The sequence below is a fragment of the Herpailurus yagouaroundi genome, unplaced genomic scaffold, assembly GCF_014898765.1.
Source record: "Herpailurus yagouaroundi ecotype Mexico unplaced genomic scaffold, PumYag 181, whole genome shotgun sequence".
In the NCBI taxonomy this organism is placed as follows: domain Eukaryota; kingdom Metazoa; phylum Chordata; class Mammalia; order Carnivora; family Felidae; genus Herpailurus; species Herpailurus yagouaroundi.
In genome coordinates, this window is record NW_024412412.1 from 26,934,191 (window position 1) to 26,961,407 (window position 27,217).

Here is a 27,217-nt window from a genome sequence, read left to right on the forward strand (position 1 = left end):
CTTTTTGGAGCCGGGGGCTGGAAACAAATGATCAAAAACCAATAGGCAATAATGAGGCACTTGCCGAAGACTAATTTCAGAATGCATTTTGTCCTTAATGAAAAACTTACTGTTTTAAAATATAGTATTTGTGTGTGTGTGTGTGTTTGTTTTTTGTTTTTTTGTTTTTTGGGTTTTTTTGTATTACTCTTTTTAGGCTGACGACATCAGAGCTTTGCTGATAGATGCCATGCCCCCGGAGGCCTTACCCACCTGTTTTAAACCTCAGGCCACCGTAGTGAGTGCCTCTCTGATCTCACCAGCATCCACCCCCTCCTGCCTGTCTGCTGCCAGCAGCATCGATAACCTCACTGGCCCTTTAGCGGAACTGGCCGTAGGAGGAGCCGCCAACACAGGGGATGGAGCAGCGGGCGCAGAAAGGAAGGAGGGAGAAGGCGAGTATACTTGTGAATGCGTATTTGGTTTTGGGCTTTTTAAATGAATAGATTTCACTTACCTCTCTTAGTAAGTATTGAACACCTATCTTAAAGACATCCTGTCTGTGAGTCTTCATATACACACCAGTTTGTAAGAACTGTCTTCATAGACTAAATCTTTCGACATCAATCTTGTTCTTACTTACATATATTCCAGTATACCCACTTTTAGCCATAATATTTCATTTAACTACTGGTGAGTCTTATTATTGAAATTATATAAAAAAAAAAACCTGAAAGATGTTTAAGGAGTGGAAACTGAAACAATAACTGGTAAATTCGATTTTTAATTCCAGCTATTAAATATTTCACTAAAAGCGTTAGCTTGTAATATTACGATTAATATAAATGCTACTGATAAGATAAATTCTTCTTTTACTTCTCTGCCAAATTCAGAGATAACCTGAAGTGTCTGAATTAAATTTATGTATTCTGGATTATTTTTGCTGTATTGTTTTGCTGTATAAAATTTTTGTATTTATTGCTGTATAAAATTATGTATTCTGGATTATTTTTGCTGTATTGTTTTGCTGTATAAAATTTTTGCTGGATTGTTTTGCTGTATAAAATCATCTGCACAGCCAAGGGTGTCAGAGTCATCGCTTTAAATAAATACTGTAACTTCCTTTAGATTGATCAACTGCTTTCTGAAAACTTCAATGTGTTTCTTTTAGTTGCGGGTCTTGACATGAATATCAGCCAATTCCTGAAAAGCCTTGGTCTTGAACACCTTCGGGACATCTTTGAAACAGAACAGGTAAGCTCTCATATGTAGCTGAGTCTTTTTTATTAAAAAGTAATAGCTATTAATTGCTATTCTTTGTTTCTTTTTTACTTCTTAATCACTTAGTCAATATGTTAAAACTCATCAAATTTCTAAAGAAGCCAGGGGAACCCAGTGTTTTATTATTCTCCCCAAAATTGTCTAATAGATGGTGGGAGTTATTAACTGTTATTTTGTTATAAGCCGTTTGACTCTATATGTTTTATTACATGTCAAAACTTAGGCCATGAAACCACCTCGGAAGAGTGTTTTCAAAATCTTCTTTCATTATTTTGTTTCCAAAAAGTGTTGTTCCTTATTCATCTTGATATATTACTGTTGTGACTTGACTCCACTTAAAACCAATGACAAATTTTATATTAGCAAAATCTTCACAAAGCACTTATCTGTTAAATTTGGAAAGCAAAATAATTCTTAGACAAGTGTACCTTTTTAAAATTGCCTCTTTATGAAATTTCTGTTGTCCAGTTGAGTCCAAAATAATGTTGAACCTAAACTTGGCCACACATTCATAGACCTGTCCCATTTTCACATACATCTTACATGTATATGAAGGTCTTAATATGAGGTCATCATTAGGGTATTTATGAATTAAGACCCTTCTGTTTGTCATTCTGCTTTTATACAGGATAATGAGTTTTTAACTTATCAACTTATATTGAATAATAAGTTCCTGAGTTTAAATTGACTGTTAGTTGCTACTGTATATAGAATCTTAAAATGGGAAAGGTGTTGAGAGATCATTAAGTCACTTTCCCAGATCCTACATAGGAATTACTCTTTTAACGTCCATGTGGGAAGATGATTTATTACACTTTGGAGAAGTGTAATAAAACGCTTGTAATTTAAAGTGTGCCCAAATCTGCCCCTGTGTATAATCCATTAATTTTATGTTTACATTTACCTTGTTTTGCATAGAAATCTAATTTCTAGTCTACTTAACGTATTAGTTTCATAGGGCTGTTACAGGAAATTACCTCAAACTTGGTGGCTTAAACAACAGAAACTTATTCCCTGGCAATTCTGGAAGCCTGAAGTTCAAAGTCAAGTCGTTTTTTGTTTTTTGTTTTTAATATTTATATTTGAGAGAGAGAGAGATGGGCAGGGAGGGGCATACACACACACACACACACACACACACACACACACACACACACACACAGAATCTGAAGCAGGCTCCAGGCTCCGAGCTGCCAACACAGAGTCTGATGCGGGGCTTGAACTCACGAACCGTGAGATCGTGACCTGAGCCAAAGTCGGACGCTTAACTGACTGAGCCACCCAGGTATCCCAAAATCAAGTTTTTGACAGGTCTGGACTCCCATGCCTCTGCCAGCTTCCAGGCCCCTTTGGCTTATGGCTGCTTTTCTGCAGTGCTTCCATGGGCACCTTGCCTTCTCTGTCAGCCTCCTCCTGTGTATCTTTTAGAAATACGCTTGCACTAGATATAAGGCCTACCTATATAAAACTAGATGATCTCCTCATTTCAAGATTCTTAACTTAGTTACATATGCAAAGACCTAAAAAAAGGTTTCCAAATAGGTCCTTCATAAATTCTGGTAATCAAAACATGGAGAGCCACCATTCAGCTCACCACAACATGTTATATAACCTCTCATATATTTCTAAGACCTAATCAACTTATCATGGACTTAACCCTTCCAGCCACCCACTCTACAAAGCTTCTCCTATTTTAGGATAACTATACGCTTTTTTTCCCTAGTTATTCTTTATATGTACATAGTTTCCAAATTATTCACTAGCCTCTTTGCCCCATTCTGGGTTTTTTGTAGGCTTATAGTCAATTAGGAGTTCATTAAAAACACCATTTCTTTTTTTATAGCAGTTATACTGTGAGGATGTTCTAATGTCTTGTCTTTTTTTTTTTTTTTTTTAGCTTAACTTCTTTATAGTCCTTATTATGGTTCATCTTTTATGCTCTTATTGATCAAAACGGTTGAGTAGAAATAGCACTGGGCTAACAGATCTTGGTTGTCATTATTTTTCTTATTAACTATGTAAATTGGGTAAGGCACTTAACATATCACTCCCCTTAACTATAAAATAGAACACCTTCAAATGTCCAGACAGTTAAAATTCTCAGTCATGCTGTGCTTCTGTGCCAATTTTTAGAACATGCTTTAATGAAGCACCAGATGTGTCTTTGTCTAGTGGTGAGAACTTTATAAACTTTTTTTAATGTTTATTTATTTTTGAGAGAGACAGAGACAGAATGCGAGTAGGTTAGGGGCAGAGAGAGAGGGAGACACAGAAGCAGAAGCAGGTTCCAGGCTCTGAGCTGTCAGCGCAGAGCCCGACGCGGGGCTCGAACCCAGGAGCTATGAGATCATGACCTGGGCCGAAGTCGGACCCTCAACTGACTGAGCCACCCAGGCGCCCCTAGTGGTGAGGACTTTATAAACTTCTGTAATTACTTTTCCTTTAGCTTCACCTACCATTGATTTACCCTCTGGTTTAAGATTTCTTCTGAGAATATTCTAAACAGTAAGAATGTCTTCCCCTTATTCCCTCCCTGAAGGTATGAAAGCTGTTTTAAAAGCATTATCTTCTGATAAAGCCAAAAGATATATCTTAATGTATCCCTTCTTCCCAGATCAGATCCACAGTAACTGTGAAATTTTACACATCTTTGCTTAATAAACCAAAGACCCTAATTCACACAAATAACTCCAAGTGACTATTTAAAAATTTTCAAAGGATTTCACTTTCTACTCTTGCAGTTAGTTTGCACATAATCTTGTGTTTTATTTTTTTCTCTTTAACTTTATTCTCTCAGTAACTGATTTCCTATGTCACGGTTATCTCCTTATTGATCATAATACTTTAGTCTGTCCTTTTGACAGCTTATCCTGTTTGGTCCGTTGTATTGTCTTTTGTTCTGAGTAAATGGTTCCATCGATTTTCTTTTTGCCAGAATAATGTCTATATCTTTTTAATTAATATGTTGGCTATTCCATTTAATGTATATTGCCCAGCACGGCGCCTTTCCTGCAGACAAATGATTTTACCTTTCTTTGTATTGAACTGTGTTCGTGTTCTGGCCCAGTCATCAAGCAGTCAAATTAATTTTTACTTCCACCGCCAAGTGTTACTTGAGTAGCCTTTAGTTATAGAGTAATTCTGTAACCCTTTCTATAGTTTACCCATAGAATTTTCTCCCATTAACATTCTATATCAGGGTGTGAGTATGTGATCGATGATGGTCGAGATATTTGTGTAGTGAGGGAAGGAGTGGGTATAAACATTATATTCACTTAATTCTTTTCTATTTCTCTTAATCCAGAGAGTTGTTCTGTTTCCTGAGATGTTTTGACACATAAGATCTCAGTGCCTCTGTTCCTGCTCAAGGATACTTCTCTGCCAATGAAGTGGGGAATATAGTTCTTTTACTCCAGTATCAGGAAAACTGCCTTCAGAACATCACAGCCTCACCTCTTATCTTCACAATTATTCTCTCAGACGTCTCTTAACTAACTTGGCCTGTTTGAACCCATATACTTTGCCAAGTAATACATACCCAGGTCTTTTATAGTTAATGAAATATAATACCAGTGTCACTTTCGCCCTTCCTTTATGACGTAGCTTCCTGATTAGAACACTTTTTCTATGAGAAAGGCTGATTTGATTTACACTGCAATTCCTAAACAGAAATGCTATGACTTAGAAGACTTTTTGTGGACATATTTATGGGCAACCTATATATTTTCATGAAAAGTGATCATATAAATTTTTATTTCAAAATCGAAAGACCAAGGAATGGACTCAAGACAATGAATTGTGCACATGATTGTAAAGTTATTTCTGCTCTGACCTGTATCCTTTTAAGCCTAAGTAAAAGAAAGGGCTTTTTCATTAAAACTCTACTTTCTTTGTCCAATAAAAAACTCTACTTTTTCTCTCTCTACCCTAGAGAAAATGAACAGATATTAGAAACAAAAGGCAACCTGCCTAAAATGATGCTTGCTTTATATGCAAGATGATTGCATTGATACATGGATAATCCTTATTTTAAAGATTATGATTTGATTTTTTTAATTGAAGTATAATTGACCTATGGCATTTATTAGTTTCAGGAGTACATCATAGTGATTTGATATTTTTATACATGATAAAATTATCCCCATGATAATTATGGGGTATGCTGTACATTGCATCCCCATGACTTACGTATTTTATAACTGGAGGTTTGCACCTCTTAATCCCTTTCATCTGTTTGCCCAACTCCCCACCCCTACCTCCTCTGGTAACCAAGTTTCCTTCCTATGTCTGTGTGTCTGTTTCTGTTTTCTCTTTTAGATTCAGCATATAAGTGAAATCATATATTTGTCTTCCTCTCTCTGACTTATTTCACTTAGCATAATACCCTCTAAGTCCATCCATGTTGTCGTGAATGGGAAGATTTCATTCTTCTTTATGGCTGAGTAATATTGTGTATAAATACACCACACCTGTATCCATTCATCTGTTAATGGACACTTGGGTTACTTCCATATCTTGGCTATTGTAAATAATGCTGCAGTGAACACAGGGGCTCATCTGTCTCTTTGAGTTGGTGTTTTTATTTTCTTTAGATAAATACCCAGAAGTAGAATTGCTGGATGATAGGGTAGTTCTATATTTAATCTTTTGAGGATCCCCCATACTGCTTTCCACAGTGGCTGCACCAGTTTACATTCCCACCAACAGCAGTTCCCTTTTCTCCACATCCTTGCCAACAGTTATCATTTTTTTCCTTTTGAAAGTAGCTAGTCTGACAGGTTTGATCAATTTGATTTTAATGTGTGCTAGATATAAATAACTAGCGCAAGAAACTTGTGATTTCCTAGATACAATAAAGTTATTTTTGAAGTGAGTAAAAGATAATTTTCAAAAAATCTATTTCTAATAGTATAAAAGCCCTAAATCTTGGACCAACACATCTAACCTGCCTTATATTGGATATTTACGTTTCTTTTATTGATAGGATAATCTCAGACTCACCAATTTTCAGACTTTTGGGATAATCTCTACTCCTATTCCTTTTTTTTTTTTTTCATTAACCATTTCTCTTTACCAGGCCCTGTCATCTCTTTTTGAAATTTTTCTCTGATCCCTCCCTTCCACTCCACTCCATCTTGACCTTGTTCACACAGTCCCTTTCCCTTCCAAACCCTGCAGAATGCTACCATCCTCCTCGTCAAATACAACTTTGATTGTGTTGTCTGCTGAAACGGCTCCCTAGGAGCTTTTGGATACTGTCTTGACTTGATCTAAAAAGCCCAGTAAGATCTATTCCTAGCCTGCTGCTCTATCCATCCCTTCTTTTTTCCTGTGTGTATGTTATATGCTCACCCTCTTGGACTCCAGTGCTGAGAATCTCCCAAATGTTCTGTATTCTCTTACTTGTTTTTCCTTTTCCGTATGCTGTTCCCTTTGTCTTAAATACCCTTCCCTTCTTCCGACTGATTAGCTCTTGCTTAGCCAAGCTGTTACCTTCTAAGAACCTTTCCTGACCACCTTCTTGTTCCTTCCATCTTTTCCAGCCCTACCTACAGCCTTGATCAAGTAAGAACCTTCCATAGAGTTCGCATAGGATTCCTCCAAAACATTTACCAACCTGTACGGTATTTTAGTGTTTACTTCTCTTCTTGGTAGAGGACATAGCATGAACTTTTGTGGTACTACCTTGTTTGTTTACTTGCCCCAGTCCTTTACTACCAATTTGGGACAGTTATTTACCTTTCTGAGCTATAATGGGAAGTTTTAGAATTAAATGCTTAGTTACTTTTTAAGGAAATACCTAGCATATAGAAGGTATTCATTAAATATGTATGAATGAGTGAACAAATGAACAGTAATCTGAATTCCTTAGCTTTATCGTTTCAGGTTTTCCAGTGGCCACTGCCTGATAAGTATGGGGACGAATTGGGTATCATGTAACCCCAAGCAACTAAATGTTATTTTAGCTTTCCAGTCAGCCCTTTGAAGAAATACAGGCAAGGGAAAGACCGATACAATCCATCTCCGCTCTTGCGTGTACTGTTTTTATGACTTCTTTGGGCCTCAGTTTCCTCATGAGTACATCAGTAGTACTTCATGGGTGATTGGGAGGAGGAATTGAGCTATTTATTTTATGGATGGAGCTATATAATCAACAAATATATTAAACATTCTCCATTTCTTTTCTAGAACCTCATAGAGAGCACTCTGTGCTTTGCTGGCCTGGTTTCTGCTTCTTCCAGATATACACAATATGTAGCTATTCAGAAAAGCTTAAGGTTTCTTTGGATTGAAGCTACCACATCGATTGAGATCCTGTTTGTACATCAACTTTATCTGAACCAAAGTTTAGAAGGAAAAACTGAGACATCAGTAATGTAGTCAACCTTGTGCATGGCTTCCAATGCGTATTAAATTACATGTAGCTAAAAGTGTACAGGCTCCTATTATGGTGTGAACTATTCTGTCTCCACGATGTATATTTCAAAACTGTTGCTTTTTAAGAGCTCTGCTCAAAATTTCCTTTTGGCGATTGGAAGCGAATTGCCCATTTTGTACAATGGAGCAATCATTTCTCAAATGGCCACTTAAGAGCAATATAGTAATTATTTCCAAAGAATGAGTGGTATATGCTTGCTGCACTGAGATCAGACTCATTATAAAATACTTCATTCTGACAGTGAAAATCAGCAGAACTCCAGGCTGAATTTGTCAGGTTTTTTTTTTTTTTTAAATGTTATGTATAAGTAAAAAGGTAGAGAATGCTATAGATAGATAAAGCACATCTCATTTGAGTTGGGAAAACGGTGTCTCTGAAAGGATTTCTCAGTTTTTCAAGGAAAGAGAAAATTAAAGGCTGATCTTGTAAAGTAGTATCTGCACTGTCAGAGGGCCAGCGTCTTCTGAGCCAGAAAATTGCATGTTCAGCCCCCTAGAAATGTGGTTGCCCACGATTTCATCCTGTGCATTCAGAATTCTGCCACTGGGTGGCGGTAGAGTCACAGTTAACTGTTCGTCCACAGAAGGAAATGGGCCATTTTGAGTCCTGATGGTAGCCAACTAATCATCTCCATTTGCAGGGATGAAGAACCAAAAATTTAAAACCACTATTTTTTACAACAACAGAATGTTAGGCTTCAGGGACTATTCCATCTGGGAATTTAAAGAAAACTTGAAAACCATCTACTCTCTCTTTTCCAAATCAGAATTTTCTATACAGCTTCTACATAAAATGGTCTGTACTTGAACTAAACACTTCTCATCTGAATCTCACCACTTTCTAAGGCAGCCTTTTCCAGACTTGAATATTTCTTAGCACTGGGAAGTTCTTCTTCATCTTGATATAAATCCCGCTTACCTAAAACTGCTTACTCCTTTTGCTACATTCTGTTTCATTGTGCTAATAAACCTCTCTCCCATTCCCCTACCATTCTTCTCTGCTACCTGCTGGATACTGGGACCTGGTATTTCCCTATTTTATGCTTCTGGTTGTTCTCTCTTATGTCTTGAAGAAAGCAAAAGGTAATAGAATTAAATAATCAAAAGGAAATACAGCAGTGACCATTTTATACTTGTACAGCATTGTTTCTTCCATTTTAATTCACAGTCGGCTGGAAGCAGAGGGTTTTTCATGTGAGTAAAAAGCTGATAAAGGGCACATGGGGGCTCAGTTGGTTAAGCATCTGACTTTGGCTCAGGTCATGATCTCACGGTTCATGAGTTCAAGTCCTGCATGGGATGAGCGCAAGCCCTGCTTTGGGTGAGCCCCACTTCTCCCTCTCCCTCCCTCCCTCCCTCCCTCTCTCTCTCTCTCTCTCCCTGCCCCTCACGGGATTCTCTTTCTCTCTGCTGTCACTCACTTGCACCCTCTCTCTCTCAAAAAAATAAAAAAAAAAAATGATAAAATTATCAAGACAATTTTAAGGTTGTTTTATAAAGGAGACAAAAGAATTTATTAATTTGGATGGATATTGTAGCATTAAAGACCAATGGAAGAACTGAAGAGCAGTTCAAGATTTAGCAATTAATTTTGTTCCATTTTTTTTAGATTACACTAGATGTACTCGCTGATATGGGTCATGAGGAGTTGAAAGAAATAGGCATCAATGCATATGGACACCGCCATAAATTAATTAAAGGAGTAGAAAGACTCTTAGGTGGACAACAAGGTAAGCTATTCGGAAACAAAACAGTAAAATCTTAGAAGGAACAAGTAAGTTGTCAGGGCTGGCATCTGAGCTCAGGTGGTCTGAACCCAGAGCGCATGCACTCAGCTGGTGTAGCGCCTCCTGCCTGCCCCATCTTAGTTACGGACTTGGCTCTCCCCCTCGCTGCTCTAGCTAGCCGTCTACTCGTTCTCTCCTCTCCCCTCTCACTTTATACCCTCAACATCTCTGGAATCTACACTTCTGTCTGCTTCCCACTGCTGTCTAATCTAGTACAGGTCACCTAATCCTGGCCACCGTCAGCTGTCTCCTTGACTGTCACAACTGCCTTCCAGCTTATCTCCGACCCTCACCTTTGTCTCCCCTCCAGTACCTGCCCTGCATGTACTCAGAAGACTGTTCTCAAAATGTGTGATCAGATCACTCCATTGCTTAAGACCTTTCAGCAGAATCCTGTTGCTCTTAGGATAAAATCAGACGTTTGTAACATGGCTTTTCATAACCTGACCTTTCTCTCTGACCTCGTCCTGAACCTTTCTCCCCACTCACAGTTGTCAGCTCAGCCTTTTTCCTCCCACCATACTTTGCTGTTACAAGCCTCCTATCTGTCCCTTTTGTCGGCCCCCATTTTTATCATTTTTCTATTTGTTAAAAGTGCTTTTACAATAGGAAAGTAAAGGGAGAAAAGGGAAAAACTTGAATTAGCCACTCTGCAGCCAATAAAATTGCAAGAGCAACATGAAACTGTTAGCAGGTTTTGAACTTAAGTCTCGCTCATTTATCTGCATTAAATTAAGCATGATGAAATGAACAAGAATAATGTATTTTAAACTCATTATAAGTGACCATCTCAAGCCATCTCACAGAGTTATTACAGGATAATTCGTACATTTTAGACCTGACTAGATTGTGATCACAGTGTGTTTCTCTTTTGTATCAGAGATAGCTTCATGTGTGTTTATGAATAAATTCCGTTCAACAAAAAATTCTTGAGCCCTGGCTGGAGAACTCTGTAAGAACAGATAAAGTTGATCCCCAAACACATCTCCATTACTGCTCTTGTCTTTGGATGTACTGTTCAATATAACCTTATATATTAGGTTTGAATTGCAAATAATTGAGACTTGTTCCAAAATGTCAATTATTTATGACAGAGTTTTCCCTAAAATTGAGGCCGAGGAGTGCGGACTTTAACATATTCATTTTTCTTTCCTACAGGCACCAACCCTTATCTGACTTTTCACTGTGTTAATCAGGGAACTATTTTGCTGGATCTTGCTCCAGAGGATAAGGAATATCAGTCAGTAGAAGAAGAGGTAATGTACATCAAAATTTTTCATTCTCTTCCTGAAATCTGTGGTTAAGCCTGTTTTTCCAGTAGAGCTAAGTTGGTCTTATAGTGATTTATGATCACTCCCTTAGCCATTATGGTGACATATCGCCCAATTCAGCTAGGACTCGGGATTAGGACTATGCCACAGTGTTTGCACATCTTAATAAGCCTAGGGTTTCCAGTAGGGGGGCCAGAGGTGTCTTTTCATCCTAGAGGCTTTCCTGAAGCTATACAAGAGCCCTACTAGAACTGTTTTCTTCCAGTGTTAAAATGCCACCTAAGAATGATAGGGAGTGAGAATCTTGCCTCACGAATAGCAAAGATCCTCTTGTTTTCACTTTCATGCAAAGTTGTAAAATGTGATTATAAAACAGTACACCTAATGTTCGTGTGTGCTTATGAAATCTACCTGATACCTCGAGTCACCTTTTATCTCTTCGGTCACTGTGTGAAAGCACCGTGGTGAGGCTGATGGATGCCCCTCTTGCTTGACAGATGCCGTAGAGATTCCCCCTCTACCGCTGGCTCATGCCTCATTTCTTACACCTAATAAACACAGTGCCAGTGGTATTGTCACAGTAAAGAAGCTGCCTAACCAATTCCGTTATTTTGCAGAGGAAGGCATGCCTTCGTATTTTTCTCTGTTTATTTTCTGCCTTTTAATCACATTATTCTCCTCCCAGGAAGTTCAGGACCATTATTACCTCAGGGTGGTCTTTCAGCTCATGCCTGGCCAGTCTGTCAGGAGAGCATCAGATCTTCTAGCAGCTCAGTGCCTGATCCTTCTTTTACTGGTCGCAAATTTGCATCATACTGTCAAAAATGTGCCGAATACCTTCACAGATAGAGCAGTGAGATGGAGAATTAACTCTTTGGAGTCAATTCTGTGAGGAACTTGGGTCTTCCAAACGGGTTACTTTTCCATCATTCTTTTGAATTTGGAGCGTGGGAGAAGAGCAAGGACTGCGCGGAAGAAGGTTACTCCCCCTGGGCAGACGTCATCCAGCTTTGCCCAGTCTGTCTGTGCAGGTGCACTTTGAGATCCCAGATTAAAGAGAGAATACGGGGTATCTCACCTAGGGAACAAAAACTGACTAATTTTTAAAAATCACATTTGTTTGATGAGTTTAATGAGTATTCATCGAATGTGAGGAGTTGAAGTTTGACTTAACCCCGGTGTGGCTTCTCCTCAGTACCATAAAATAGCAATGGAGATGGCTTAGTGTGATGTTTTATTTCTGTGTTTCCCCACAGTGCTGACAGGAAAAGCTTTTAAAGCTTTTTTTTTTTATTAGGAAAAAAGAAAATGTAGAGGTTTAATATCTATATTTCTGACTTCTTTTCTCATCAGAAATACTCATCCACTAGACTTTGTTGAACAATTTACAGTGAACTCCCGTTTATTTCTTAGTGCTGAGTCTGAGAGTCATCAGTAAAACAATATAACAGAAGGTGAATGTTGAAAACAACAGAGGAATGTCTTTAGAATTAGATACTGGCATCTTTTCAGAAAGTTATTTTATTTTGTTCTATAGATGCAAAGTACGATTCGAGAACACAGAGATGGTGGTAATGCTGGTGGCATCTTCAACAGATACAATGTCATTCGAGTAAGTTTTTTAAATTTCAGGGTGAAAATAAGATTGCAAGGTGTGCCTGAAATCAAATATAGAAAATGACAAATTTTTTCTAAGCATCCTGCTTTTAAACTGCCAAGCTAATCGGGTCATCTGTTGCCTGACAGTCAGGTGTCACCTTCCTCTGACCCCTCAAGACCATACTTAGCTAGAAACAGAGACTGGGTGGAAAGAGGAAAGCTACAGACTAGAGTCTAGATCTGCTGCCGTTGCTGGTACAGAGGCAGTGAGGAGACCTGGCCCACCCACATATTTAGACTGTAGCTGACAGTGATTTTTATCACCACCTCAGAGCAGTGTCCAGAGCCCGGATTTTCAGTCTGAGTCAGCGATTGTATCAGAATGCATATATCTCTTCGTCTCAGTATCTCAATCAATAATATAGGATAGATGTGCTTTTTTCAAGGGAGTGTCCTAAAGACGAGTAGAATCTGTTGAGCACGGGCTTATCCCTTTTGAGTTACACCAGCGCACGTCAGAATTCCCTGGAAAGATTTTCGAGGAAGGTAGATGTGCAGGCCCCTGTATCCTAAAACTCGGCAAGCCTGGGAGGAGTCTAGGAATAACTCTGTTTTTTCTTTAATTCTTTGGGTGATTTTGAGGCACAGCCAGGTCTAGTGCAGAGTAACAAAAGCCAGAGCTGAAAATTATGTCACTAAAAGCCAGAATGTTAACTTAGTCATGCTACCTGGCAACTTTATCATTTTCAGGTAATGTTTTCAGCAAACAAAAATTGAACCTTCCTAAAAGAAAACATACTTTTCATTTTAAATTATAAACTGCCACTTGACATTCTTTGCACTCATTTGCTTCTTTCTTCCTCATCCTTAAAGATTCAAAAAGTTGTGAACAAGAAGTTGAGGGAACGATTCTGTCACAGACAAAAGGAAGTGTCTGAGGAGAATCACAACCATCACAATGAGCGCATGCTATTTCACGGTGAGCGTCAGGCCCGCCATTATCTCTCTGGGCTTTTTTGCGAATTCCGATGTCATTGACCGTATCAGTGTTGTTAAAAATGGCTGGTTTTGAGTTTTTGTTTTAATTCTGCGTTACCAGTTTTGTAATGCATTGCGTGTTAGTACGGGCTTTCCAAGGCATGCAGAGTGAAAATCACCTCACGGAAATTGTTTTAGAACTCATATTGCAAGTTGAGCCATCTAGATGACGAAATATTTTTATTATAGTTTAGCATAATTGCTTCAGCTTATCTGATTATCTGTTTTTGTGTAAAGTAAGGTTGCGTGTAAAATCTATATTTTTAAAGCCGCATTGTACTTTGGTATCTAAAATCTCCTGCCATCTGCAGAATCCATATTACATCCTTGCTTGGTGAACACCGTAGGTCCCTGCTAAGATTCTAGTACAAGATAATAATTTATGTAAGGTAGACCATCTTACAACTTCATTTGTGCATCACTAATTACTTAATATTAACGTGCCAAGTGCAAAATAGTTTGCAGCTAATTGAGACTCCAGACAGGTACCCAAAAACTGATCTTTCTGTGTTTGTATTTTTAGGTTCTCCTTTCATTAATGCCATTATTCATAAAGGGTTTGATGAGCGACATGCATACATAGGAGGAATGTTTGGTGCCGGGATTTATTTTGCTGAAAACTCCTCCAAAAGCAACCAGTATGTTTATGGAATCGGCGGAGGAACAGGCTGTCCCACGCACAAAGATCGCTCGTGTTATATATGTCACAGGTGAGCACCTTGGGTCTCGTATAGTGGTTGCTATCCTCAGGTCACGAACCGGATTAGTTTCTCAGGCTCTGCTGAAGTCACAGGTTATCCTCAGTGTTGATAATGGATCACACGGATTCGGGGTTGGATAGGAATAGCTGATCAGCCTGTGTCCTAAGAAGAGAAACGACAGCACAGCTAACAGCGGGGCGGGGGAAAACCAGGTATCTGCCAACCAGTCGTAGGTTATGATGAAGCTCCCTCCAGCTGGCCTTGCTCCCTGAGCGTCACTTGCTGAGGTTCAGATTCAGAACAAGAAAAGGTTGAGAATTTTATCTGTCGAATAACCTTGAGCATTAGACACATTTGAACTAAGACACAACTTCTATAAACAAGTTGAATCTTCAGTTTCCTTTTGATGTTGCTAGCAGTGTTTAAGGCAGGATATATAGTCAGCCTTGAGAAGTCTAATTGCAGAATATTAACTTTGGATTTAATCGGAAACAAACGAATATTAGCCTTTTAAATAGAATTTTAAAACTCAAATTCAAGAGAATAATAGTACACTGTCTCTGAAGTCAGTGAAAAAAATGCCATTCTCTTCCCTGCCATTGGAAAAAATACAAACAAATTATACATCACAGAGATTGCCGTTGATTGCTTTTCTTTAACCAGGTGGAAAGCCAGGTTAGTTAGAGATCTTGTAATTCAGAGGAAAGCTCAAAAAGACCCAGATAGCCTTGAAATACATAGAGTTTTTGACTTTAAAACTTCCTGCCCTCCATTACTTTATGAAAAAATTATAGCCGTCAGCAGTTCTAGGATGGATCCGGTATGTCCAGAAAAAAACCGTCTTTCTATTAAAGCCTCCACGGTTAATAACACACAAAAATTCCCAGGGATACGTAACATGCAAAAACTCTATGCTGCTGCAAACCTATCCTAAATAAACAATAAAAATGAGCCTAGATGAGCAGTTGCCCATGACAACTAGACACATAGGTTTATGTCTTAGCCAGGATTTCCTAGAAAACAGAGCCTGAAGCAAAAGCTGATGTACTAACGCTTTCTTGGCAAGTGCGATACCAGGGAGGCAGGAACAAGGGCACACGAGGAAGTGAGGTGGAGAAGGAGGCAGAGCAAAGACCGTGAGATGATGCATCAGTGAGTTGGCCTGTTTCATAACAAGCAGGTGGTCGCTGAGTCCGCGAGACGTCGTCAGAGAGGCTGTGTGAACTCCTGCATCTCAGAATAGGACATCATGGGAGGATACAGAGGAATTTGTCTGCTGGCCCTTGTCTGGCACTGTCACTAGTTGCCCCACGGGACATCGGTATCCCCGTGTCTGGGGCTGTTGCGTCTGCAGAATGCGGCACAACACGCAAAGCTGGCGAGTGAGCAAGCAGAAGCCAGTACCCTCCACCTGTCCGTCTGCAGCCCACCGCTTCGTGGGCCGGTCCTGCGTTTTCTCCTGCCTCCACAGCTCTGCCAGGAGGTGGGGGCCTGTCAGGTCAAGCTCTGCGTGACCTGAGGACTGAGAATAGCCATGGCAGTGGGCGGGCAAGGTCCAGTGACCCCCAAGTGCCGCCATATGTGAAATGGGGCTCAAACATCTCCCTCTAATACAGAGCCAAACCTTTTCCTCTGGGACCTGCGGGAGATGCAGCCGGTACTGAGCCAGCACCCCACAGGGTCATCAGTAACATCATGCTGAGAAAGCAAACCCAGGCAGGACCCAGTTAGACTGGGTCTGGCACACTTTTGGCTCAAAATGATATCTCTGGTTGGTTATAATGCAGAGATCAGACTGTGTAACTAAAAACAAACCATTTGACTGAATACTGTTTTACACATTTAACGGTGTGACCAATCTCACTGACTGAAGTGTTGATAGTGTATATTAAAGGTTCGCAAACGTTTATTTTAAAGGGCCACGTGATAAATACTTTCGGCTTCACGGGCCATATGATCCCTGTCACAGTGACTCCCCTCTGCCCTTGTAGTGCAAAAGCAGCCACAGATGACATGTAAATAAATGTGTGGCTGTGTTCCAATAAAACTTTATTTACAAAAACAGGTGGCCGACTAGATTTAGGCCATAGGCCGTAGCGTCTCAACCCCTAGTTTATATAGTACACCTTCTTCCCAGTCAACCTTTCGTGTTCTCTGTAATATTTAACATCTACCCCAATTGGTGTTTCTCCCAAGTAGGAGGATTCCTAGCCGTACATTTAAGCTAAGTAGTTTTGTATATGATCCACTTTTATTATTATTTATTTCATCCTTGTTTTTACTTCTTCATAATGAGTAAACCCAGTCTTAATTTCAGATGCATCTGCCCTCTGTTTATTTGCTTCAGTTTCCTCCTTTTCATCCTCTTAGAACTCAGTTTTTGCTAGTATTTCTCTTGCCCCACTAGTCAAAACTCACCAGGGATTTGCTGTCATTGGTTGTGTAACTAACTATTGAGCCTGCTGTTTATAGTAAATCAGTTATCACCTCCCATCCCATTCCTACTTATATTTGAAAGTGACATTTTAAACTAGCTTGCCTTGTGTGAAATAGTTTTTATAAAATCAACAAATATAACAATTTTATCACTCTAAGATTGAGTGCCTCCTTCAAAGCATCACTTTCCTTTCTTTCCTTTTCTTCTTTAGACAAATGCTTTTCTGTAGAGTGACCCTTGGCAAATCCTTTCTGCAATTCAGCACCATGAAAATGGCTCATGCCCCTCCAGGACATCACTCAGTGATCGGGAGACCAAGTGTGAACGGGCTGGCATATGCTGAATATGTCATCTACAGAGGTGAACAGGTATGGTATTCGTTAGATAAGCATAACTGAGTTGCTAAAATGTCGGTGTGAGGAGAGCTAAGACCAGCTTCTGTTTAGAGAATTTTCCTTTTTAAAAAAAAAAAAAAAAAAAATACTGTATTTATTTTAGAATTTTTACTACTTTTTTTTTTTAATTTGGGAGGGGGAGCAGACAGAGAAAGAGGGAGAGAGAGAGAATTCCAAACAAGCCTCACACTCACGCTCAGCGCAGAGCACTACACGGGGCTTGATCCCACCACCATGAGATCGTGACTCGAGCTGAAGCCAAGAGTCAGACGCTTAACCGACTGAGTCACCCAGGTGCCCCTAAAGAATTTTCCTGATGGATGTCCTTGCCATAGGCTGGTCACATGAGTTGAATCTCTATATTTCTGATCATGGCACTTAACATAGAACAATAGTTTTGTGAGTTGTAAAGCTACATTAAATTTTGCCGACTGCCCAAGGCTCCAAAGTAAAATTGTCAACAAAGCAGGAAAACTTCCTGTCATTTTTCAACCAAGTCCCTAACTCTCACAGTTTTGCTAAATGCCTACCGATTTGTCTAAAAACAAAGATCAGTTTGTCTGAACTTCATTGAATTCCAAATGGATACCTTAACTACTCTGATGGAGAAGAGGAAAAACAAAATGGAGAAAGGAGAAATTAAGTACAAGTAACATATGAGAACAGTATTATATGCCATCAGTCGTGGGCCACAAATCCTGAACTCCATTTAGTAGACATGTTGATGGTGGGGATATGGGCAAAGCGATGAAATGCCTTTAGGTGCATTGTAGGATTGAACAAATGAGTAAATGTGTTGATATTTGATTTGGGACCTGGGATTCTCATAGTGGAAGAAGGGACATAAAAAATGCAAAGATGGACTGAAATTGGAACTCATTGTTTCTAATGTATGTATGTGCACTGGTAAATCCATGTTATGTGTAGGTATGTGGGTAAGAGTATATGTAAGCGTATGTATGTATATGAGCATATATTCACATATATTTCTTAGCACCGTCTGCTGAAAACAAGAAAACCCCAATAGCGGTGAACATACTCAGACCTAGACCTTGGTCTCTAATACCATTCCCCACTTAAAGGAACCCGGCATCTCTGGAGAAGCAGCTAATTCCAGGGCTGAAGCAGAATAGGAACAAGTGAGCCTGGACCATCCTGTTATGCCAGAAAGGAATGAAGTGGTGAGGGCATGTCACAAGGACACAGGGCCAGCATACACACACACACAGGGGCTCCCACTGGCCAAATCTGGAACAGTTGGAATACCAAAATAAGTACAGTAATAAATTTTAAGCCACTGGGAAAAATAGGAATTCATGACTCTATACTGATAACAAATAGGTAAGTAAATAAATGAAGGGGCAAAGAAGGTTTTGCTTACAGTAGAAAGCCAAGGGCAGATGAGGACATGTGGAGGGAGGATTTGAAAAGTCATCATCTTGAGACCACTGTGGCAAGAATCATAAGTGGATGCTAAATCTAGGAGATAATTTTGATAAGAAAAATGATATTTGCATGGTGTTCTCATTAACTACAAAGGAGAAGCAAACAGTAATGATACATTGGAGAAAGGGGGCCAACACCTTGACCAGATGATCGAAATTAACATCACTAATGAGGGACAGACAGAAATAGAGTGGGCCTCCAGATATATTCTGAGAAGGGCACATCCTCTATGCAGTATTCTAGCCAAGAATGCATAACCCTGGTCTAATCAAAATGAGGAATGTTCTAGTAAAAAAAATATGGGAATGGAGCACCTGGGTGGCTTTTTCAGTTAACTGTCCAACTCTTGATTTTGGCTCACATCATGATCTCGCAGTATGGGAGACTGAGCCCCACATTAGGCTCTGTGTGCTGATAGCACGCAGCCTGCTTGGGATTCTCTCCCTCTGTCTATGCCCCGCCCCTGCTCATGGTGTGTGCTCTCTGTCTCAAAATAAAGAAATAAAGTTTCTATTAAAATGTGGGAAGATTAGATTCTTTAGAAATGTAAATATGATAAAAGAGAAAGGCTTTAGAAACTTTCCAGATTAGGGGGGCTTGGATGGCTCAGTCAGTTAAAGGTTCAACTTTGACTCAGGTCATAATCTCACAGTTCGTGGGTTCAAGCCCCCCTGTCGGGCTCTGTGCTGACAGCTCAGAGCCTGGAGCCTGCTTCGGATTCTGTGTCTCCCTCTCTCTCTGCTCCTCCCCTGCTCATGCTCTGTCTCTCTCTCCTTCTCTCAAAAATAAATAAACACTTAAAAAAAATTTTTTTAATAAAAAAAAAAAAACTTTCCAGATTAAATGAAACCCAAGAGATAGGACAACTAACTTAAGGTCTTTCCCCCAAGTTGGATCTGGTATTGGAAGAGAAACAGCATCATTAATTCCACTGATGGGGTGCCTAGATGGCTCAGTTGGTTCAGCATGTGACTCTTGATCTCTCGGCTCAGGTCAGGATCTCACGGTTCTTGAGTTTGAGCCCTGTGTTGGTCTCTGCGTTGATGGTGCAGAGCCTGCTTGGGATTCTCTCTCCCCCTCCCTCTCTCTCTCTGCCCCTCCCCCACTCTATCACACTCTCTCAAAAATAAATTAAACTTTTTAAAAAATTTAACCAAGACCATTGGAATATGAAGGATAGGTATTAAAGTATTAGCATAAAATTATACTGTTGATCCTGTGCTTATGTAAGAGAGTATCCCTATTCTTAGGAAAAAAATATTGGCATATTTAGGGGTAAAGAACTATGATGCTATATAGAACTTACTCTCAAATGGTTCAAAGAAAATATGGGTGTGTGTGTCTGTCTCCCTAGTACCTCCCTAGAGGTTGGGGAGAGTGTACATGAGAGTGTACATGACAAGGCAAAGGGGTAAATAAAAGCTTATTTTATGGATATGGGTAATGGGTGTACAGGTGTTTTGGTGACATTTTAATTTTTTCAATTTAATATGTAAGTTTGCATTTGTTTCCAAATAAAAAGTTTAAAAACTGCCAAAGAACAAATTTGTCAAAATTTTCTATGTAAATCAGAGAGAAAATACTTTCACTTTGATCCAGTAATTCTACTTCTAGAAATTTGTATTCAATATAATCAATGATGACCACCACCAAAAAAACACAAGCCCACAAAACCATATAAGGATGTTCATCACTGTCTTGATTACCATAATGAAAATTTTAAATTGCCTAAATATTCAACAAGGAGAATGATTAAATAGGTGTTAGTATATTTATATGCCTGTGAGTTTAAAAAAATACATTTACGTGATTTATGTTTAAATGGAGTCAACCCCAAAACTTAAGGGTATTGAGATTATAGGTGATTTCAGTGGTCTTCACCATACACTTTTCAAGAAAGTTACCTATGGTAAGAATAATGTATTTCATATTTGGGTATAAAGAAATAATAAGGGCCACTTCAAAAATAATAGGTTTACATTTCTGATATTTGCTGATCAATCATCATTTCCTGAGTAATTTGGCTTGATAACTTGTTTACAATCTGTTGCTAAGAGAATTTTAGAGAATGATGTAGTCCAAGTCTATTTGAAAGAAAAAAGTCCCTTCAACAATGAAATGCAGGTAATAGTTGTTTTATTTCAAGGCATACTTGCCCGCATGGATATTGTTAAGTGTATTGTCTAGTAATTGAGTCATTTTCCGTTTCCATTTTGGCATTTCTCCTAAAGTTTGGGTGAAGTTTTCCATTGGTAACTTTATTTCATTTCTCTTTGTTATACCTTAAATCATCCTTCACCCTTAGTACTAACACTTTCAAGAACACACAAATGTTTTATTCAGAGGGTTGATTTAAGGAGTATCATTCATCATTGGTGAGATTGTTTCTTTCTTTAGAATTGAAAAGATATGTTCAAAATTATGCTTGGAAGAAAAGTGGTTCTGATTTTAGTATATGGCTGGACTCAAAATGTCAGGAGTATTTTTGTATGTTGTACTTTAAGCATCACATTAAATTAGACATAAAGGAGAGGTATTCTCTGGCCATTGGTTGCTACAGAGATTTAGCCTTTATTTTACTGAAATGACATGAACAATGTAGTTATTTAACCTGGAAAGTAGAAAATTGTATAATAATTTATAGCATGATTTTCAAATATATAAAGTTATTCAAGAGACCATGATTCTTCTTCATCCCTGTGAAGAATAAACTGAAAGCATTTGAGTTTAGGTAACAGTAGGGATCTGGGTTAAGGAATGGTTCCTGAAAGTCAGTTAGGACTTCCTGGAAGTCAGTTCCTGAAAGTCAGTTACCAAAGTGGTTGTTGAATTTTTTCTTACAGGAACTTAAAAAAAAAAAAAAAAAAAAAAAGACATTCCACGCTTTTATAACCAGCATGGATATAAAGTGACTTGACAGGAAGTAACACTCGGTGGTTGATCCTGCGCCCTTCTGCTCCTGCGCTTAAATAATTCCCTTGTCTTAAATCCCTCTGGACTTGAATGTCTGTAATCAGCCTGTACACACAAACAGTGCGGTAGCCTAACCACTAGGAACCAGGGCCCTTAATCATTCATACCACTGGAGTCTTAGAATCTGCCTGACTAAAATTTACATGTGAGAGGGATCTCCTTAAATAGTGCACCACCAAAATGTAAACACTAGCATTACCAACTCCTTTGCTTCAGCAGCTTTTCTGCAAGCAAAACGAATGTGTCACACAAGGTATGGTAGATACTAAATTTCACTGGGACAAAAAGAAGTAGGAGTGTGCTTCACACTCATTTTTGACACTGGGCACATGCCAGTGTGGGTTGTTTTTTAATCCTTCTTTTTCTGGGTCTGACTTACCTTCCCAAGCAAGACTGGAAGCTTCTTGACAGCAAAGGACCTTATCTCACCCCAGAGTACTTTATACATAGAGATGCTCAATACATGTATATTGGTGGTGAATAAATACTTTTCTTGACCATTTAACCATCTAGTTGGCTGGGCAGTTTGTCCATTTCTCCAGCGGTATTTGAGCTTTCCTAGAGTTTTTCGATTCCTAGAGTTTTATTCCAACTCTAGAATTAGGAGACTAGCTGACCTAGCCTGTTTTAGTAACTAATTGACTAAAATACCATTTCAAGAATTAAGCAGTGTTCAAATCATAATAAAATAAGACTACAAACTTTTTAGTTATCGAAGCTGCAGATTGGAAAGTCAGGAGAGATGAAGATTGTTAATTGTGTTATTCCAACTAGAGGTACTAAGAAGATAGAAACCATTGCTGTTTTTACATCAAATCGGAGCAGACTAGAATTTTGGGAAACATATTATGAGTGATAGTGTTTCCTTACACATGTACACAGTTATAACTTTTAAAAACACATTTACATTTTTTATTCTTTTTATTCTTGCTGAGGCCCCCTCAGGAGGAGTCTTTTTTTAAGTGTTTATCCTTATGTCTTTAATAAATCATGATAATAATGTTAATAGTGACAATTTACACATACCAAATTCTTAGTCGGCCAAACCTATTCTAAGATCTTTGCATTTAATGCTTACAAAAATCTTAGTATTATTACCGTTCCCCTGTATAGGTGAGGGAAGTGGAGGCAAAGACCTGTAACAGTTTCTGCCTCCTAAAAATCAGATGTGAAATTAGAAATAATCCAGTCAGTCAATCGCATGTTTATTTCTGCATTTTAAATATTCAATGGTGCAGGTTTTTTTCTGGTTTATCCACTGTATTCTCTATGCAGCACTTTTCACCCCCACAACTTACTTAAATAACTAGAATTTTGTACCTCTTAATGCCTGTCACCTGTTTCTCCCATCCCCTCACCTCCTTCCCATCTGGCAACCACCAATTTGTTCTCTGCATTTGTGAGGCTGGGTTGGTTGGTTTGTTCATTCGTTTGTTTGTTTGTTTCAGGGTTTTTTGTTTAAGTTTTTATCTAAATGTCAATTAACATACAGCATAATATTAGTTTCAGGTGTACAGTACAGTGACTCAGCATTTCCATACAACACCCAGTACTCATCACGACAAGTGCTCTCCTTAATCCCCGTCACCTATTTCGCCCATCCCCCCACCCACTGCCCCTCTGTAACCATCAGTTGTCTATAGTTAAGGATCTGTTTCTTGGTTTGCCTCTCTCTTTTTTTCCCTTTGCTCATTCGTTTTGTTTCTTAAGTTCCACATAGGAGTGAAATCCTATGGTATCTGTCTTTCTCTGACTGACTTATTTCATTTTAGCATTATGCTCTCAAGTCCCATCCATGTCGTTGCAAATGGCAAGCTTTCATTCTTTTTTATGGCCGAGTAACATTCCATCGTGTATGCATACACCACTTCTTGTTTATCCATTCATCAGCCAGTAGACACTTGGGCTGTTCCCCTATCTTGGCTATTGTAAATAATACTGTTGTAAACATAGGGGTGCATATATCCCTTTGAATTACTGTTTTGTGTTCTTTGGATAAATGCCCAGTAGTGTGATTGCTAGATCATAGCATAGTACTTTTTTTTTAATTTTTTGAGGAACCTCCATACTGCCTTCCACAGTGACTGCACCAGTTTGCATTCCCACCAACAGTGCATGACGGTTCCTTTTTCTCCACAGCCTCGCCAACACCTGTTGTTTCTTATATTCTTGATCCTAGCCATTCCGACAGGTACAAGGTGATATCTCATTATAGTTTTTATTTGCATTTCCCTGATGATAAGTGATAATGAACATTTTTTCACATGTCTGTTGGCCATCTGGACATCTCTTCTTTGGACAAATGTCTGTTCATGTCTTTTGCCTATTTTTTAAATTGGATTATTTGGTTTTGGGGTGTTGAGTTGCATGTTTTTTATGTATTTTGAATACTGACCCTTTATCAGCTATGTCATTTGCAAATATCTTCTCCCATTCCATAGGTTGCCTTTTGGTTTATTGATTGTTTCTTCACTGTGCAGAAACTTCCTAGTCCCAGCAGTTCATTTTTGCCTTTGTTTCCCTTGCCTCAGGGGACATATCTAGAAAAAAATTGCTATGGCCAATGCCAGAAAAATTATTGCCTGTGCCCCCTTCTAAGATTTTTATGATTTCAGGTCTCACATTTAGGTCGTTAATCCATTTTGAATTTTATTTTTGTGTATGGTATAAGAAAGTGGTTCAGTTTCATTTTTTGCATGTTACTGTCTAGTTTTCCCAATACTGTTTACTGAAGAAACTTACCTTTTTCCCATTGATATTCTTTCCTGCTTTGTTGAAGATTAATTGACCATATAATTGTGGCTTTATTTCTGGGTTTTCTGTTCTGTTCCACTGATCGGTATGTCTGGTTTTGTGCTGGTAGCATAGTGTTTTGGTTACTACAGCTTTGTAATATAGCTTGAAGTCTGTGATGCCTCCAGCTTTGCTTTGCTTTTTCAAGATTGCTTTGACTATTCAGGGTCTTTTGTGGTTCCATACAAATGCTAGGATTGTTTGTTCTAGTTCTGTGAAAAATGTTGGTGATATTTTGATAGGGATTGCATTAAATGTGTAGATTGCTTTGGGGTAGGATAGACATTTTAACAATATTTGTTCTTCCTATCCATGAGCATGGAATGTCTTTCCATTTCTTTTTGTCGTCTTCAGTTTCTTTTACCAGCATTTCATAGATTTCAGAATACAGGTCTTTCACCTCTTTGGTTACAAGCTGGATTCCTAGGGATCTTATTATTTTTGGTGCAATTATAAATGGGACTGTTTTCTTAATTTCTCTTTCTGCTGCTTCATTATTGGAGTATAGAAATGCAACAGATTTCTGTACATTGATTTTGTATCCTGCAACTTTACTGAATTCATTTATCAATTCTAGCAGTTTGGGGTGGAGTCTTTAGGGTTTTCTAAATATAGATTAGTATAGAATGTAGCATAATAATGTCATCTGCAAATAGTGGAAGTTTTACTTGTTCATTGCCAATTAGATGCCTCTGATTTCTTTGTGTTGTCTGATTGCTGTGGCTAGGACTTCCAGTACTATGTTGAATAAAAGTGGAAAGAGCAGATGTCCTTGTCTTGTTCCTGATCGTATGGGGAAAGCTCTCAGTTTTTCCCCATTGGGGATGATATCAGCTGTGGGCTTTTCATATCTGGCCTTTTTTATGTTGCTCTGTATATTCCCTCTAAACCTACTTTGTTGAGGGATTTTATCATAAATGGATGTTGTATTCTATCAAATGCTTTTTCTGCATCTATCGAAATGATTATATGGTTCCTACCCTTTCTCTTATTAGTGTGATGGATCACACTGATTGATTTGTGAATATTAATACCCTTGCAACCCAGGAATAAATCCCACTTGATTGTGGTGAATGACTTTTATAATGTATTGTTGGATTTGGTTTGCTAGCATTTTCTTGTGTTTGTTTTGTTTTGTTTTTTAGATTCCATATAAGTGAAAGCATGTGGTATTTGTCTTTCTCTGCCTGACTTACTTCACTCCGGAAATACCCTCTGAGGCCATCCATATTGTCACTAATGGCAAGATCTCATTTTTTTCAATGGCTGAGTCATATTCCATTACACACACACACACACACACACACACACACACACACCACCTTCCTTATCCATTGATCTATCGATGGATGCTTAAGTTGCTTCTGTCTTGGCTACTGTAAATAATGCTGCAGTGAACATAGATGGTCATGTATCTTTTTGAAAGTCCAGTTTTTTTAATCTTTTTTTTATATTATTCCATATCTGTATACAAGTAATTTATAAGTCAGCATTCAGCAAATTATTTTGGGGCCCCGAAACATTTACCTCACCAAAGAGTAGTAGTTTGCAGGCCCAGACCTCTCTGAAATACCGCATCCAGCTGTGTCATTATATTTAGGATTGAAGAACTCCTGTGTAGTACACATACTACAAGAGGGTTTTGCCCCCCACTCAGTTGTCTGGTGAAGGTTTGTAACAACTTCCCCCAAGAAGTACTCTTTCCATTCCAGATCCTGAGCCTTTCATTTTATGTACTGCAAGAAAAAGAGACAAAAGAGACTATATGGGGTGGAGGGCCTAAATCTGAACCATTATGTTACCTTTCATTAGTCACCTTTTAAACATTATCTCCAAACTGTTGCCTCTACATTACTGGTGACTCCACAAGCCTCATTCTTCCTGCTTCTAGTTCAGTAGGTTCTATTTGTCATTAATTAATTTGAAATTAGTTTGAAATCGGTTCAGCCAAATTACTTTTTCATTTAACAAACTTCTTAAACACATGCTGTGTGACAGCATCACGTTAGATAAGGTGAGAGAGATTATCTCCTGCCTTAGCTTTCCCATTAATGCCATGTGCATGACAGGTGAATGCAGCACTTTAAAGTACTCAAAGTAGAAATAACATTAAAACCATTCTCTCGATTATAGGGTCTAGATACATTTATGTACAAGATACAGGTAGATCGTGTATGTTTGGGGCGGGGGTGGGGGGCAGGTTTAGACACCTGTTGATTGGCTGGTCTTTGCAGGCTTTGGGTATATATAGAATATTGATGATGATCAACAGCCTCTGAGACATCCACTTAATATCTTACCTGCCAAAGGAGTGATCTGTTTTCTTCTGGTCCTTTGCAGGCCTACCCAGAGTATCTCATCACATACCAGATCATGAAGCCAGAAGCTCCTTCGCAAACCGCCACAGCCGCGGAGCAGAAGACCTAGTGAAGGCCCCCAGGGAAAAGCCAGATCGGATTTAAACTTGGGACTGGATTACAGTGGATTGTTTCCAACAAAATCAATATTCCGTAAATCCCTGACAGCCTAGAAATAAGCTGTTTGTCTTTTATAAAGCATTGCTATAGTGATGAATATAGTATGAGTAACTGATAAATACTCAACTGCTACTGTTCCCTTTGAGGAAATGTTTACAGGGGCGGCCTTTTAACATATCTCAGGCTCATTTGCATTGCAATTGTCCATTTCTAAAACAAGATTGCTTTGATCTGGGCTTGGAAATGGAAAAACAAAACATACTTTCCCAAATTTCACAATTTACACACTACGTTTGCTTTGTTATATATGGCATGTGTATGCAACAAATACCTATGTCAGGCTCATTTTAAATGTTTTATAAACATGCATCATTCTTTTTTTTTTCCTTTTCCTTTTTTTTTTTTTGTTTTGTTTTTTTTTTTTGTGTGTGTTTTTTTGGTATGTGTTTTTGTTTACTTTGAAAATGAGCCAGAGCCTTCTCGAGGATATTTTGCACAAAGTCACACTGACTAAAATCATTAGCAATGCAACATGAGCTTCTGGCTGAGCAAGACTTAGTTTCCCCCTTTTTTTTCACTCTGATCTATTTTGTATCTGTACT

The 27,217-nt window shown here is 38.6% G+C and overlaps 1 protein-coding gene across 2 annotated transcripts in view; it reads left to right on the forward strand.

Annotated features, from left to right (window-relative positions):
- The window catches only part of TNKS (tankyrase), a 215,314-nt gene extending 188,567 nt beyond the window's left edge, over positions 1-26,747 (forward strand). Inside the window, exons 19-27 of one of the 2 annotated variants that reach the window (XM_040490149.1) lie at positions 197-434; positions 1,151-1,233; positions 9,308-9,428; positions 10,644-10,741; positions 12,294-12,368; positions 13,229-13,334; positions 13,917-14,103; positions 16,743-16,899; positions 26,479-26,747. In XM_040490149.1, coding sequence (XP_040346083.1) covers positions 197-434; positions 1,151-1,233; positions 9,308-9,428; positions 10,644-10,741; positions 12,294-12,368; positions 13,229-13,334; positions 13,917-14,103; positions 16,743-16,899; positions 26,479-26,565 — 1,152 coding nt within the window. In that variant the 3' untranslated portion in view covers positions 26,566-26,747. The remainder of the gene's footprint in view (positions 1-196; positions 435-1,150; positions 1,234-9,307; positions 9,429-10,643; positions 10,742-12,293; positions 12,369-13,228; positions 13,335-13,916; positions 14,104-16,742; positions 16,900-26,478) is intronic. The other variant, XM_040490150.1, reaches the window with a different exon arrangement.
- Positions 26,748-27,217: the final 470 nt, after the last annotated feature.